The sequence below is a fragment of the Struthio camelus genome, chromosome 1, assembly GCF_040807025.1.
Source record: "Struthio camelus isolate bStrCam1 chromosome 1, bStrCam1.hap1, whole genome shotgun sequence".
NCBI lineage: Eukaryota > Metazoa > Chordata > Aves > Struthioniformes > Struthionidae > Struthio > Struthio camelus.
In genome coordinates, this window is record NC_090942.1 from 38,018,848 (window position 1) to 38,033,901 (window position 15,054).

Sequence of the window (15,054 nt, forward strand, 5' to 3'; positions counted from 1 at the left end):
CTGGATATCATTTGCGTTGAAAGAATCTTAATAAAAAGCATGATTCAACGGACACAGAACTACACGTTTCCAATAACGCATACAGCCTGGTTCTGTGGCATTTTTTATTAATTAATCGTTGTTCAGTGCGGCATTGGTTCTTTCTCTCCTCAATCTTTCTTTAAGATAGATACTAAAAAGATACACATCACATGCATGCACACAAGGTGAAATTCAGGCAAAGAGTTCTTTGAAGCTTTTACCCAGTAGAGAAGTGCACTTGGAAATATACCCCCTGGCTCCTAGAAATGAATCTATAAACACATATCTTAAAACTCACAAGATGCAAAAATCAGAGGATTTGTCTTAGGAGACCGTCAGAACCTGAGCTAATTTATTTCCATTCAACTGGAATAACTAGGATCAATGACTGTTACTGATATTGAGCAATTTTTTTTGCTCATTTTAAACAGGACAGCAAATCATCTGAGAACACATCCCAGAAATTTGCTAATCCCAGTTCCAACACAAAGACAGTGGAGTGTCTAACAGCACTCCAAAGAGAGGACGTTTTAATAGTTTTAAACTTCTAAGTTAGCTCTGTGTCAGCTTTCCACACATCTTTACTGCATGCAGCTGTAAGACAAGCACTGTCCAAGAGAAATCATATCTGACAGAGAGAAAAAAAATTTTTAAAAGCCATTTGAAAGGGACAAGTTACATTTCATTTGACACTTGAGGCAAGGACATGGAGAACTTGACCATAATTCAAAAGGCAGCTGGGAAAAACGTAATGGCATGCTGAACGCTTCCAGAAAAAAGGGGGACAAAGCCCTCAGAGTCAGATAAACCTGACCGGATGTATTTTGAAAAGAGGTATCTGTCTCTACCCAGCATTTACACCAGGTAAAAAGGGCTCCTTTGCAGTGGTGGGTGTTTCCGGAAGCAGCACTGAGAAGTCTGCCTATGTGTCCAGGAACATGAGCTTTCACCAAGTGTCAGCTGAAATGATACACTCTGCTGGCACGAAACCCTTGTAAATTATGCAACTCTCAACTGCACTTAATTCACTCAACAACACCCATGATGTTCTCGTACAAAAGAGAGCCTAATAAAACAATGTATTGTGAAGGAAGCTCAAAATCCTCATCCAAGGACTACTAGGAATATAAACTAGTAGGAAGTCAGACAGAGGTAGGAGGAAGCTTCCCACCTCTCTCTAACCATCTAGGCAATGATTACAAGCACAGATGAGACATGGGAGTGCTGATTTTGTGAACTGCTCTCTCACGTGGAGATTTACAAAAAAAAAATTCTTCTGCCTAAACCAACTGTATACACAAGACACCACCCAGAGATTAAATTAGATATGATTTCCTACTGCTTTCCTTAATTTTGGCCTATTAAAATGTTAGAATTATATTGCGTTGTGGTAACGACTTTGGGTCACTTATGTAACAAAGACAGAAGATGAACTTCAGTCCACTCCTAAAAAGCAAACGTGGGAATTAGGGTACCTGATCTGTAGGGAAGATGCAGGGAGGAAAATCAGATACTCTCAGGGTATCAGCTTGGATAAAAGGACAGATTACTAGGATCTGTATGTGGAATACCCATACATCATATCTGTAGTGAGCTGTACAGGCTTTCGACATTTCTGTCATATTACGGCTTTCCCACCATGCAGTAAGTCATGACGGTTCCTGTCCTACAGCAGTCTAGGATGAGTGTTAGTTCCGTCCTGAATAGCATGCAGGATATCAGGACCAAATGCAGCCACCTTGGCCCAGCAGTCTATCCAGAAGAGACCCCCCGAGCAGTCAGGTGCCTGGAAATAAACAGAGCTTTCAGCAAGGGAACTCCGCAAGCGACTACAGCCCTGCTGAGACCATGCCTGTGCATGCCACCACCCACCGGAGGCCAAGCAGCTCTGCACTGCTCTTGCAACAAAGTCAGCAAAGGTAACACCAGGCTCCTTCTACACAGGTCCCACGACAAGCCTAGCTGCATCCATCTTCTGGGTGCACACCAAACAGGCAGAGGCGTGAACGCAAACCACAGCAGAGCAATCACAGCCCCAGTCCCTCGGACATGCTCAGGAAGGCAGGGTGGGAAGGCAGTCACCCACGTGCTACCCTCAGAATAAGGGCTAGACAGAGCACTCAAATAGTGCTTCTTTAGCTCTCTTATTTTCTCTTTCCAGCCCCACAAAACTCAAATCTCTTTCCTGCATGTGGTGCCAGTTTCAACAGAAGGAAGAGATAGTCACGTCACACACCCGACAGAGCCTGGCAGTAAAAGCACTCTTCTGGCCTTAAAACCTCTCCAACTGCAGTAGGAAATTGGTGTCCCTCTCTCAAGCATGCTCTGCACCCCCTAGGGTAGAATGGACGGACAGGCAGTATCATCTCTCTTCCCTGCTTCCTCACTGAAGAAGGGAGCAAGCTAGTCTCCCTTTCCGAAAAGGGCACATTAAACTGAGAGATTTTCACATTTCCCTGCCTTTCTTTTTAGCTAGCAGAGGCTTAGCCTACTAGCTGCAGTGTGTCCAACCCTCACGGAAATCTTCTCAGATAAATATGCCACGCACTAATGATGCCTCAGCCTTGGCTGCGGATTTTGCTGGACCTCGCCACCTAGAAGTTGGCCATTGCTGCGATCAAACCAGTTGGGGATCTCTTTGCCTGCACTTTCGTGGGAGAAAGGGCAATCCAGTAAGACGATTGTTTTTCTGATCCATGTGAATTTTTAGTATATGCATCTAGACTGCAGTTGTTGTTGTAACAGAGGTGTTTCACTTTGAATTCCGAATAACAATGACCGAATTCCGCCTTTGTACTTCTTGTTAGACAACAAATAAAACCTCTGGGAAACACTCATTAGTTACAAATTTTATGCTCAAAAAAGAGGCTCTTCTAAAAAAAATAGAACAGATGTCTCCTAAGACCTGATCCCAAAAGTACTTGCTGGCAGGCCTAGTCTCTACTGCGGCTGGTAAGAATTATGTTTTAGAAAAAAGAATTTGAAGAACAGAAGGGGAAGAAGCAGAGTAGCCAAGTCAACTACGTGAGCTCAAGCAAGAAAACTCAGCTTTCCGTATGACAATCAGCGGAAATTCTATTTCCATAGGGTCAGGATTTCTACTCGGTTATTCATGCTGCAACAGAAGTAAAGTGCATGGTAAGAACATGTTTCATGCCCCGCTCACACACACCCCAAACAGGCCTCAGTCAAGAGCTCCACACAGCCTCTCTATATCCACTATTCTGTCTTATGTGCTACCCCAGCTCTAACAGGAGCTAGAGGTTATAAGATCAAGGCATCTTCCCCATTGTTCATGTCCTCGATGTGTTTTATGATCAATTTATGCAGCTGTGGGTAACAGGAACAGAGGCCCGTGGAGCAGGAAACGCTGAGACACCTTTGCTGCTGCTCCTGTAGGGCAACGGAACTTTATAAGATGCGCATCCTTATATACAGACTTACGGTAACAGTCAATACTGAAATATACTACTGCAAGGCAGTGCTAATTTTTATCTCAAAAAAAAAAAAATTGAGCCAAGCTTCTAAGTCTTTTCAGCAAAGTAAACCATAAACATGGCAGTGGCACTCTCTGTGACTTAAGATGACATTCTTGTCTGCTTGATGGAACGTGAATCATACACGGGGAACTGAAGCGTAGAGGGACTTTGTCAGAGGGAGAAGAACAGATCTCTGCCTCACAGGGGTATTAGCAGGGTAAGTTGCTGAGGCTCTTAAAAACCATCTGAGTAGGAACAGAATTATCTAGCTAAGGAGAAAAAAAAAAAAGTGAAAAAACCAACAAATAGTAATTTTTTCCAAGCCATGTAACTCATTAACCTACAATACAAGGATTCAACAACCCTGAGATATACCTACCATTTCCTTGAACGCACTTTCTATTGCCCCAATTACGAGGCACTCATGTGGGATCTTCTTTTCCGTGAAGAAGCGTGTTGGAGGTGTGCTGGGCGAGCCCGGGGCCCCCACCCCACCACGCAGTGAGGCCGCCCGCGTCAGCGTCCTGCTATTGGCTGTTGTGTGCTCAGGCTCCTCTCCCAGGCACGTCGGTGGGAGGATGGCTGAGTTCCTCAGGATGTCCACGAGCTCCTGCAGCTGCTCCAGGATATGGTGCTGAAGCAGTTTAGAAGCAACGACGGCTGCCCCTGAACCAGCATGTCCATCAAACAGGGACCAGTAGTACAGGTTGATCCCATCTGTGTCCTGGTGATGTGGGAGGGGATAAAAAGGAAAGAAAAAGATTAGGTCACCATTGCGCAACCAGTAGTGAAGTGATGGAGCTGCAGTAGCAGCACCAGTAGATGAAACAGAGGTGACTTTCCCATGCAGGGGTCCTTCTGGAAGGGAAAAATTTCCAGTGTGTTATTACAGCTCTGGAAGAGAGAGATGCATGATTTTGCCTTTTTTTCCTCCTTTCTTTCTTTCACCTTACGGGGCAAAAAACCAAACTTGTCCTCTTTCTCATCTTCCAGTCACATGGCACCCTGACCAAGCCTAACTCCACCTTGGACCTACCACTGCGGAAACAGACAAAAAGGCCACACAAGACCATGCCCGATAGTTCTGCAATAGACCCTTTCATTCATTAGGCATTAGACCAGGGACCTCAGCCAGAGAGCTAGTAATAATAAGATCCGATCCCTATCAAAGTGACTTGTAGGTAAGCCCTGTCCATACTGGCAGACGTGACAGCATCAGGCTGTCTCTGCTTGCACCAAGCCTGGTACGAGAACAGGGCAGAGGCACCTGGTATGGTGGATGCAAGTGGGTTCAGATGTGCTCTACCCATAAAAGCCTACACATTCATCGCTCAATCCTCCTCAGTCCTCCGAAAAAGGTTTCCTATACAGTACTAGCATTATATATCCTCTAATCAGAAGAGCCAGGTTAGTGTTTTGGTGTAGCTCCCAGCATAAAAGCATGCTTTTGGATCTCACCTCTAAGCTCAGTTCCTAGCATGCTAGTCTACACAGCTGCTCTAATTCAGGCAGAATACGTATCTGAAGAGAGTGAATGTTTCTAGATCTCATTATTAAAACAAGGTATATGTGATAATTTTAAATACTCATTCAGCAACAGGTAGTTATCAGTCAAGGCTGAAATTTTCAAATAGCTCTCTTCTGCTCTGCAGTTTCCCTGACAGGTGTTACACTGGCTCCACTCTTGCTCTGATTTGAGCAGCAACCAGATTCTTGTGGCATTGTGCACTAGACCACTGCTGAAATCGGGCCCACTAACCCAAGCCTGGAAACAGACTACATTCTGCGTAGCATAAGCTCAGATCTGCTGGAAAAAACACTCGGTAGCCATAGCCTGGATCATCTAAATTCTTTTGGAAAATTCACCTAGAAAATATGCTGCCTCTTTTCCTCCTCCATTTCCTTTTAACCCTGCATCTTCTCCCAGCTATGCTGAAATAACTGTTTGCAAGTCAGATGTGGAGGACTCATATAGCCTTAGAAATAAATATTTTTGCAAGGGACAGGGAAAAAGCAATACTGTTGCAAAACAACTCATACGATGAAAGCATAATCTACATCTCACCGCAGTTAAAGAACTTAAAGATTGTATTTTTATGCCATGCTGACTGTGGTCTTAATCTAGGATGACAAACACCATAGCAGCTGCTCCACAACTATGATACAGTTCTATTTCATTCTCTCAAAAGCTGCTCACTTACACAACAGATCAGCATGGAGTCTATGCACGACCTGAATCCCATCACCTAGCGCCCAGGGATGGAAGTGACAAACACAAGATCAGCAGAAGTCCCCGTGCATTTGAGGTGGACTTGAAGAGCTATAAGAAATAAGGACATCAGAAAAGTAGGGTGGGAGAGTCCACAGCAGAGAGACACAACCTGCTGCTTTCTCACACGGAGCCTGAGAAGTTTACCACCTTGACTAGCCACCTCGCTCCTCTGCTGATAATTAACAACACTGTCACAGGGAGACAAAAACCACATTTGATGAACCGGCATATATTTTATACCTACTTATTATAAAGTGTATCAACCAAAGCACTACTGATTTCAAGTTCATGTACAGGACTGAACTGCAGCTCCTTTTAGTCTCTGCTGTTCCCGATATAAAGGCACCAACCACTGGCAATGGGACAGCCAAGAGAAAACTTACTGTAAAAGTCTCCTTTGGCAAACTATGTATATAGACCTTCACTATAGGTTCACCCTATTCGCAGCGCAGAGAGTTCACTGCTGAACAAGCACTACTACTTTTAACTTCATTTGATGTGGCATGTTTAAAAGCCACAATTAAAACAATTACATAAAAGTTGGCCTAACATCACTGTTTTTTAGCTCATGCCATTGTTGCTCCACGCACAAAGTACAAGCTGCACATAGTAAAGTTCAAACATATTCCTAACCGTTGCATTAACAATATAGTCATTTATACAGCAGAGTTCCTCCAAGTCGGAATTCTAGCAAGAGAAGGACAGCAGTCTATTGTGCACTCCATTTCATTATCGAAACACTGAGGAGAAGAGAGAGTATTGTCCTACAGTACTGGATCACTTACCACAGTAAACATCACACAGGATATATTCTATAAGGGTGGAAAAAACCCAAACATACACATGTCTGAATGCAACTCCATATCCAGTTCCTCCCATTTACCCAGTCTGGTAAATTCACCAAAAACCTACTGTGAAATTTTACCCCTGTGGACATGCGTGGCAGTTGTGCTTGTTCACTCTTGGCTGAGAATCACTCCAGGTTCACACAACAGTTGGCAGTAAAGTTCCACTTAAGCCATTTTTAACAGATAACTGGATTACTGACTAAAAAACCTGTTTGCAAAAATAGTCTGCTATCCATGCAAAATGTGAAATATTTTGTCGACAGAAACAACTGTCCTAGAGTGAAAGTATTTCAGTTGAAAATTGAAACCATTTATTCAAAACAGCAACACTGTGCCTCCTGGCAGCTGTAGATCAAATTCCTTCTGCTCCCATTCTTCTCTTAGAGCTTGGTTCCCTGACCAAACTCCATCTCTCATGATGCACCGCTGATAACGGCTCTATGGCTTATGTCCTCATGTCATTCAAAGGGTGCTATTCCTCTGGAGATATGTTGCCATGGGGGTGAAAAAAGCACATAAAGGAATTAGATCTCTAATTTAAATGGAAATATTTTTCCTTCCATCTAGAGTATTTTGAATTTTGGTATTTTGTCAAAAAAAAAAAAAGGAAAAACGTCGTAACAGCTACAAATAAAAACTATCCAATTTTTCTTGAAATTTTCCATAGCAAGCCCTCCTCAAAGCCTGTATTAGAGCTTGTCAGAAAATACAAGAGAACAGGTGCTAATAATCCACTAGTAATTGCAAGCACAATGCAACAGCCATTGAGATTTGCAAAGAGGTGTTCATTCCAAACGACTTTTTCCTCGCTTCTTGTTTGGCTAGTCTCTGCCTGCTGCAGTTCCCTCCCTCCATCTCCCCTCCACAGCTCTGCTTTTGTGACTGCAGCACCTCAATCCATGTGCAAAGGATTTGACTGGGCCCCCCAATACACAGAAAAGGGCCACAAAGCAGACAAAGCTGCTTCACCACTTCATCAGGAGTGCAGCTAAAGCTCCAGCTCAGGCTTCCTCCAAAAAAGATGGGTCAGAGATGATGCAGCTCTTTGTCTCTCTCAGCAGTGTTGTCTTATATATCCAAAAATTCAGAGGAATATCCAAAGCCGAAAAACTACAAACAGCTGGACACAGATGGATATCCTGCTGTTTTCCACTCACCTGCTTCTGCCTCAAATCCTTAAAGCCTTGGTCTGCTGCATCCTTTTTTTTTTTTTCTTCTGTTATCCGTCATACAAAAACATTAACGAGCATTTTAGCAGCAGGGCTGAGACACCCCACTCCAGAGGCAATCTTCTCACTTTTTAGTTCTGCTTCATCTTCCCCAGGGCAGAGCAAACTTTCTTCGTCTCAGCCACAGCTGCATCAACCCTGCCACCATAGCACAGCACCTACAGGACAGCTGCAATGTTTTAGCACCTACTGGATGCTTCTTAAGCTAAACAAGCCTCACACAAACTTGGTAGCAAAACAGGGTGCCAGAGGCTGTAAAGCTTTCAGACAAACAACAACAGCAGCCCACAATGAAAAACGAAAATGTAACGTTATGATTTCTTGCTCTAGGCCCACAGGCAGCATGGGTGAGTGGAAAGACCCTCCCATGGGCCCAAGTGGCATTCATAGCCCATCACCAACGTGAACACAGGCATGTCAACCATTACTACGGTTCTTCTGCTGTATTTCACCTATCTCTGTCTTTTTTTGAACTAGTAACTCTTAAACATGAGGCCATGGCTATGTTTTTAGCTAAGCTGAGACACCTCCAAGGTGTCTCTACATTCCTCTCTACATTCCCCTTATACTCGACAGAGCAAAAAACTCCACTTTTAGACCATCCTTGTCTCATTCCCAGGTAGACTTATTGCTTCCTACTGACTCCAAAAGGAAGCCAGATATCCAGCTGAGAGGTCTGTATGACAAGCAAGTGAAGTTATAGGAGATGACTACCACAATGTTTCTTTTATACACACATTAATGCGCAAGATGCCCCAGGGCCTTAACTTCAATTGGGACCTGCAAACATTACTGTAACACAAAGATTAGCCTTGAGAAACTTCTAAGCATGCCCACGAAGCTTCATTTACTTTAGGACTAATAAAAAGAATAACCCTGAGATATCCTATTAGCTGTCTAAATGAGGAAGTAGAAATGAACTCCTTTCCCTCACTCTGTGAATAAGAACAGCTCCTCTGCTTGAAAAAGTAGACTTTTCCAAAAACCACACCATTTTGACAAGAATGGAATATATTGTGCAAACAAGGCAAAAGTCCAGAGAACAAACAAGAGCCAGTGGCCAGGGTACACAGCCAGCTGAAACAGAAGGTACACGTAGGTCCTTGGTTTTCTCCCACAGCTGAGTTGACCCCTGTAGCCACCACACTATAGTCTAATTCGGTGTACATATGCACGACCGTTTGCTCCTCTTTCACATCCAAGGAGCTTGAGCTTTTCCCAACAAAAACTAGAAAAAAAGTGTTAGTGTTTGGAAACTCTCAGAATGATGAGAAATCTATTTCTACTAGCTGTAGCAGCGCTCTGTCAAAAAGGGTCTTTTGATAACGAATCTCTTTTTAATCATTTAACTGGCCAGAGCAGTCAACTGGGAGTATGATCAGCCAACACATACCGATACATTTCGGGTTTTGCCTCTTTAAAAGATTCAGATTTAACGACATTCTGAATAGCTACCAGACACACAAAGAGCAAACAGATCCCTCACCGCACCAACCTTACAATTCATTTCCAGGACGTGCTAGGAAATTTAATAACCTCCAGGCTCCTCAACTGCTGACCTAGCTTTCAGCCAGGTTCAGCAGTCTCCTGGGTTTCGTAATGGTAAAATATAATTAAGGTATGCAAAGTTTGGGTCAAGGAACGGATGAGATATTAAGACAGAGAACGCATAAGCATCAATAATAAGAGCTCACAGTATAGAGAAAAAGTGGGCAGCCTTAGCAATACACAGCAATCGATTTGGGATAAATTTTTCAGGTAAGCGAGGGAGTGGTCTTATACTGTAGACCTTCAGAAACTGTTTATTCATCTAATCCGGAACCAGTAAATAAATCATGTCGATGCCATTAGACATGCCATTAAGAATTCTAAAAAACACAACACCCCCAACTGTTCTGAATATAAAGTACGCTTACAAAAGGCATTGGAACAGGCCTTTGGGTAAAAGGAAACAAAAAAAACAAACAAACAAAACCCACACCACAACATCAACAACAAACCACACTCACCAATGATATGGTCAGTTAGCTGCGCTATATAACCGACCTTGCGTCACACAAAATAAATACTCCTTCCAATCTTTCTGACCAAATGGGTGCAAAGAAAACTGTATTATTAATAACTGTGTATCAATGACAATCAATATGGCATCATATTCAATCCTGCACTCTGATTGGCAATATCCTGGCATACAATTCACGTTTCACTTATTGAAGGTCTTCAATGTTCATCGTGTAGGTACCCCATAACTAAAGGCATTTGAAAACAGTTCCCACAAAAAAGCCGTGCAATTTAACTGAATGCTCCTGAATGGGGGGAAAATATGATTAATCATATATGCTGCTTTAATATGATTAATCAAGCAGCAGTGGAGAAGAGGAGACAATTAATTTGGAGTTGAACTTACACAGTCTTTCCTTTTGCTGCTCTCTTCAATTTATCATCTGCTCTTTTAAGAAGAAGAAAAGCATATTTACACTATTTAATAGGTTTTCTTGGCTTTTTGTGTGTGGAGGGAGGAAGGGAAGGGCTGAACAAACACTCACTTCTCCTTCCCTCACTGGCTCCTCACCTCCTTCCTTCCACCCCAGGAAGACCTACAGACCCAGGCAAACTCCTCCCCCGTTCCCGTCGGGTCTCCTCCGAGTCCTGTCGGACCCCTGCATGGACGCAGGCAGACGGGCTGCGGGGCCGAGGACGAGCTGCTTTCCTCCAGCTCACCTGACAACACAACAGCAACCGCGGAGACATGAGTGGTGGCACCAGGGGCAGGTCTCAGCGACGAAATGCCTCTCCCTACTCCGCCAGGATAAAGCCCAGCCTGGCTCCACACAGCTGCTGGGCCCTGCGGTGCCCAAGCGTGGGCCAGCAAGGACAGAGCCTATGGTAAACAACAGTAATTGCACAACTTCTAATGTTTCACAAACTTCCCCAAAACTAGGGTAAACCAAAAATGGGAGGGAAGGGACACGGTCTTGGCAAAGGTTCAAGGAGGGGGAGCAAAAATCTGACAAAGATGAAAAGGAGCTTATTGAATAGAGACGTTTGCATTTCTCTTGTGCTTTAAAATACAAAATGAAACTGGGAGAAACCTTTCCTTTCCTCAGACAGATACTCAATACATCACTTTCGTTATACCTGCTTTCTTAAACGTTTCTACAAGGTGTTTCACCACTCTCAGATGATTTCAAATTAGGTGTTATGGTGGGATTTCCCTATGAGATGTTTACAGAATTCAGCCTCTGGCTTTCTTACAAAAGACTTGCCAGGATGATATTACACCATTCTCTGAAGTGTCTCAAGTCTTTATTTCTATGTCCTAGTGATACAGAACAGTGGCACCTTTATCACATTTAGCACCCTCTCATACAGTCTTTAAAACAATTTAATTCTAATGCTATCAATGCTATATGAAAGCAAAAAGCATTATATTTCACAGTATTAAAAAAAGAAATGAAAACATAAAAATATGAAACTTGACAGAAATGATGTGTATGGAAATGATTTTTTGGTTTTAATATAGTCAATCAGCCAAAAAAAAGTATCAAGGAAAAAATCCTACTAATTGCCAGTGTAAGACTGCCCTCTAGTAGAAAAATTCTGCCAGAAATATGCTGCTTGCTTGGGGAAAATACATTAAAGTTTTAAATTCACACGCTTTAGTCTAATAACACAGTGGAATAGGTTTTACATAGTTAAATAATGAGCGTTATAGCACCTTCATGTGTCACCTAGAAAACAGATATAGATCTGCAGATAAGAAGAGAACATATAAAGAACAGAATGGCAAGTATTATAGAAACATATACTGTTACAGAGATAGCTAGTTCGTCACTTCAGACACTTTGCTCATTTCTAGTCAAAATATGTCAGAAATAGAATGTAGCAATTCAGTAAAGATTTGAAATAAAAAGGATTCCTCTGTTCAGAAGCCTAAAAGAGGGTGGCTGTTTATTCCCAAATGGAGATAATAGATATAGAATGGAAGTAGTGAATCACAGAACGGCTGAGGTTGGAAGGGACCTCTGGAGATCATCTAGTCCAACCCCACCCTACTCAAGCAGGGTCACCCAGAGCACATTGCCCAGGATAGCATCCAGGCGGGTTTTGAAGATCTCCAGCAAAGGAGACTCCACAACCTCTCTGGGCAAGCTGTTCCAGTGCTCTGTCACCCTCACAGGAAAGAAGTTTGTCCTCCTGTTCAGATGGAACTCCTTGTGTTTTAGTTTGTGCCCCTGGGCACTATGGAGAAGAGTCTGGCCCCATCCTCTTGACACCTTCCCTTTAGATACCTACACACATTGATGAGATCCTCCTGAACCTTCTCTTCTCCAGGCTGAACAGGCCCAGCTCTCTCAGCCTTATATATTAATGAAGAAAAGAGAAATCAGAAAATTCTATAAGACATTTCTCATAACACCGGGCAACTAGATATTTAATGAGGCTGAGAATACTTAAGTCAAAAATGGATAAAACCTGTAACTTTCAAAAATATGCAATGTATTCATAGAACTTACTGTTATGGTATCATAACAGTATGACCACCATACTGATGGGTACTACTGAGAGTAGTGAAGATACCTTTCCAATAGTGAAAAACATGTAGATTGAATTAAAAATACAGAAAACAAACTATTAACCATATAACGTTTGGAGAAGAGTTCCTTCTGGGGAAGATGATTAGACACAGAGTATAGTCTGTACAATGCATGTCTTTCACTCTCTTGAGAAGCATCTGATACTGACTGAAGTTGGAAGTCAAGTGGACTTGGTGAAATACTGCTGTGAACCTTTGTATGTTCCATGCATGAACATACCCCCAAAGCATGAAAACAGAGGCAAATTCAGTACAGCTACATCCATACCAGAGACACAGAGTCCCCTGATCTGGTTCGTCACAAATCAGGCCTGGAACTTAAATGCGGGGGTGAGATCAGAGCCAGCACCTCTAGCTGTACCGAAACGTGTCTGTGGAGGGTGCTGTCGGTGCAGTACGCTGTGCCGCGTGGGGGGTACAGCGATGCCCTTCGAGTCCAGTAGAAACCCTTCACATGCAACACACTCAGCATGCAACAGCCAACAGCAGGTGACCCTGCTTGAACAGGGAGGTTGGACTAGATGATCTCCAGAGGTCCCTTCCAACCTAAACGATTCTGTGATTCTGTAACAGCACCTGTACAACAGCCAATGTGCTTCTATGTATACATACTGTGAGCAAATGCTTACTTCAGTAAGAGTAATTTGTATATGCAAATATTAAATATATTCATGGAACCAACTACTTGCAATAGCTGATAGCACACAGTTGCAGGGCTGTTCTTGGAAGGACTTTTTTTTTTCTTTCTTTATGTAGACTATTCAAATCAATTTTCTATTTTGCCTTGTGTGAGCATATGCAAAACTCATTAGTCCCAACATGCACAAAGCACAGCCCTTCATCCTAGACAGGGCAAATGTGTACTTCAAACAGTCATAGCTGTCTAAATTCAACATGGAATATCAGCATAGAGGAACAGGGAAAGGTGGTTTTAGGAAAGAAGTGAAAAAGTAAAGCACAAGGCTACTCGCCAACCCAGCAAACCTGTTCAGAGTCTGAAGAGGTTGCAGCAATAAGAAAGTAAAAACAAACCATCAGCACAGAGATTGCATACCCACGTTGTCCGACTCCAACATCCAGGCACGGTATTTAGTGCTGCAGGCCTAAGTGTCTGAATCTAACATACGATACTAATCATGGCTGGAACGTGAGTCCATGCTTAAAGAAGGGAAGAAGTAATTGGCCAGTCAAGAAACAGAAGACAATTACGATAGACAAGTACATGATTTGTATCACTCTCCACACAAAGAATACTGTGGTCCGCAATCACTGAATTCGGGCTGCTGGGTGACCTTGCCTTTAGCTGCATAAACCAGCTTGCTACAGGCAATACTCTTTCAGTAAAAAGAGCCCAATGGCTAACCACTCTTGACAAAATTGCATGACCATATAAATGGGAATTTTCCCACTCTTGGGGTGACTGCCATTGGACAAGTCATGGCCATTAAATTTGCAGTATTCTGCAGCAGTAACATTCACAGAATTATACTTTGAGAAATGATATAAAAAGTAAAATCCAAGCAGTCTTCCTCTCTCCATCTTTAAACTAAAATGCATTAGATACATGGAGGATTTCTCAATGCGATACATTAAAAAAACAAAAAGCAGAGCTAAGAAAGCTGGAAATAAGTGTTCTGTATTTAAGCAGAATTAATTAATATGAGATACACAAAACAAATCGGAAAACATTTTCGGTTTTTCTCTTAGCGTCACATCACCATATGCTTTTATATTTGTTTTGTACTGCTCCACTGACAAGATACGTAAGCCTGCTTACCGAGTTGTCCTTCAGTTGCAGACCTTCTCCATTTGGCAGCGATGACCTCCGTTTTGTTGATGAGTTCTTATTTGGTGTAGAATTGGTGCCTCCGGTTTTTTTCTTGACAAAGAGCACTTCACAGCTGGCTTGATCTTCATTGTGTGTGCTCTTCCCTGCATTTATTACCCTAGGAAAAAACAAAACAAAACAAAACAAAACAAAGGACACATCCAAGTTAGCAAAGCACAGAAGCCTCCATTTATATCTCATAAGTGACTGAAAGACAGAGAATCAGAGCCCAGACACACTCCAAAGACCAACTGAATTAAAATAGCTGACTTTTATACACACGTACATATGCACACACACTTGTTTAATAGCTTCCATACACCTACATTTGGCATAATACGCATTTTTCATAGAACAGTGTGAATCAGAACTAACGGTATCATAAACATATATTATCCATATACCTGTGACACATTTTAAAGAAAATGGACTTATGCTTGATGGTCGTGCCTGTTGACATGTGAGGAGATCCCCAGTTGCTTTTCTACCTGCCAGCACCTTCTATTCCCCTTTAGTGCGTAATGAATTGGCGGAGTCTACTCTGTCAAGCTCTCCAAGTCTTACATTAACAAAATACCTGCTAAAAATCTAAAGGAAGTTGTTAGTGCTAAAGGCACAGCATAGAAATAACTGACAACCTACCCTAGATGACCAAAAAACCCCCAGTGAACCAAAAAAACCCATATACCGTCCCAGGTAACAGCACAGCTCATTTACACCAACAGCCAACCGCCTTTAGAGCTTGACACTAAGATCTTGGTACAAACTTTGGACATCCAA

At 42.6% G+C, this 15,054-nt stretch overlaps 1 protein-coding gene across 3 annotated transcripts in view; it reads right to left on the reverse strand.

The window, feature by feature from the left end:
- The window catches only part of PPM1H (protein phosphatase, Mg2+/Mn2+ dependent 1H), a 144,320-nt gene that overhangs the window by 61,920 nt on the left and 67,346 nt on the right, over nucleotides 1-15,054 (reverse strand). For all 3 annotated transcript variants that reach the window (XM_068934395.1, XM_068934399.1, XM_068934409.1), the window contains exons 2-3: nucleotides 14,224-14,392; nucleotides 3,880-4,224 (exon numbers count right to left, since the gene is read on the reverse strand). In XM_068934395.1, coding sequence (XP_068790496.1) covers nucleotides 3,880-4,224; nucleotides 14,224-14,392 — 514 coding nt within the window. The remainder of the gene's footprint in view (nucleotides 1-3,879; nucleotides 4,225-14,223; nucleotides 14,393-15,054) is intronic.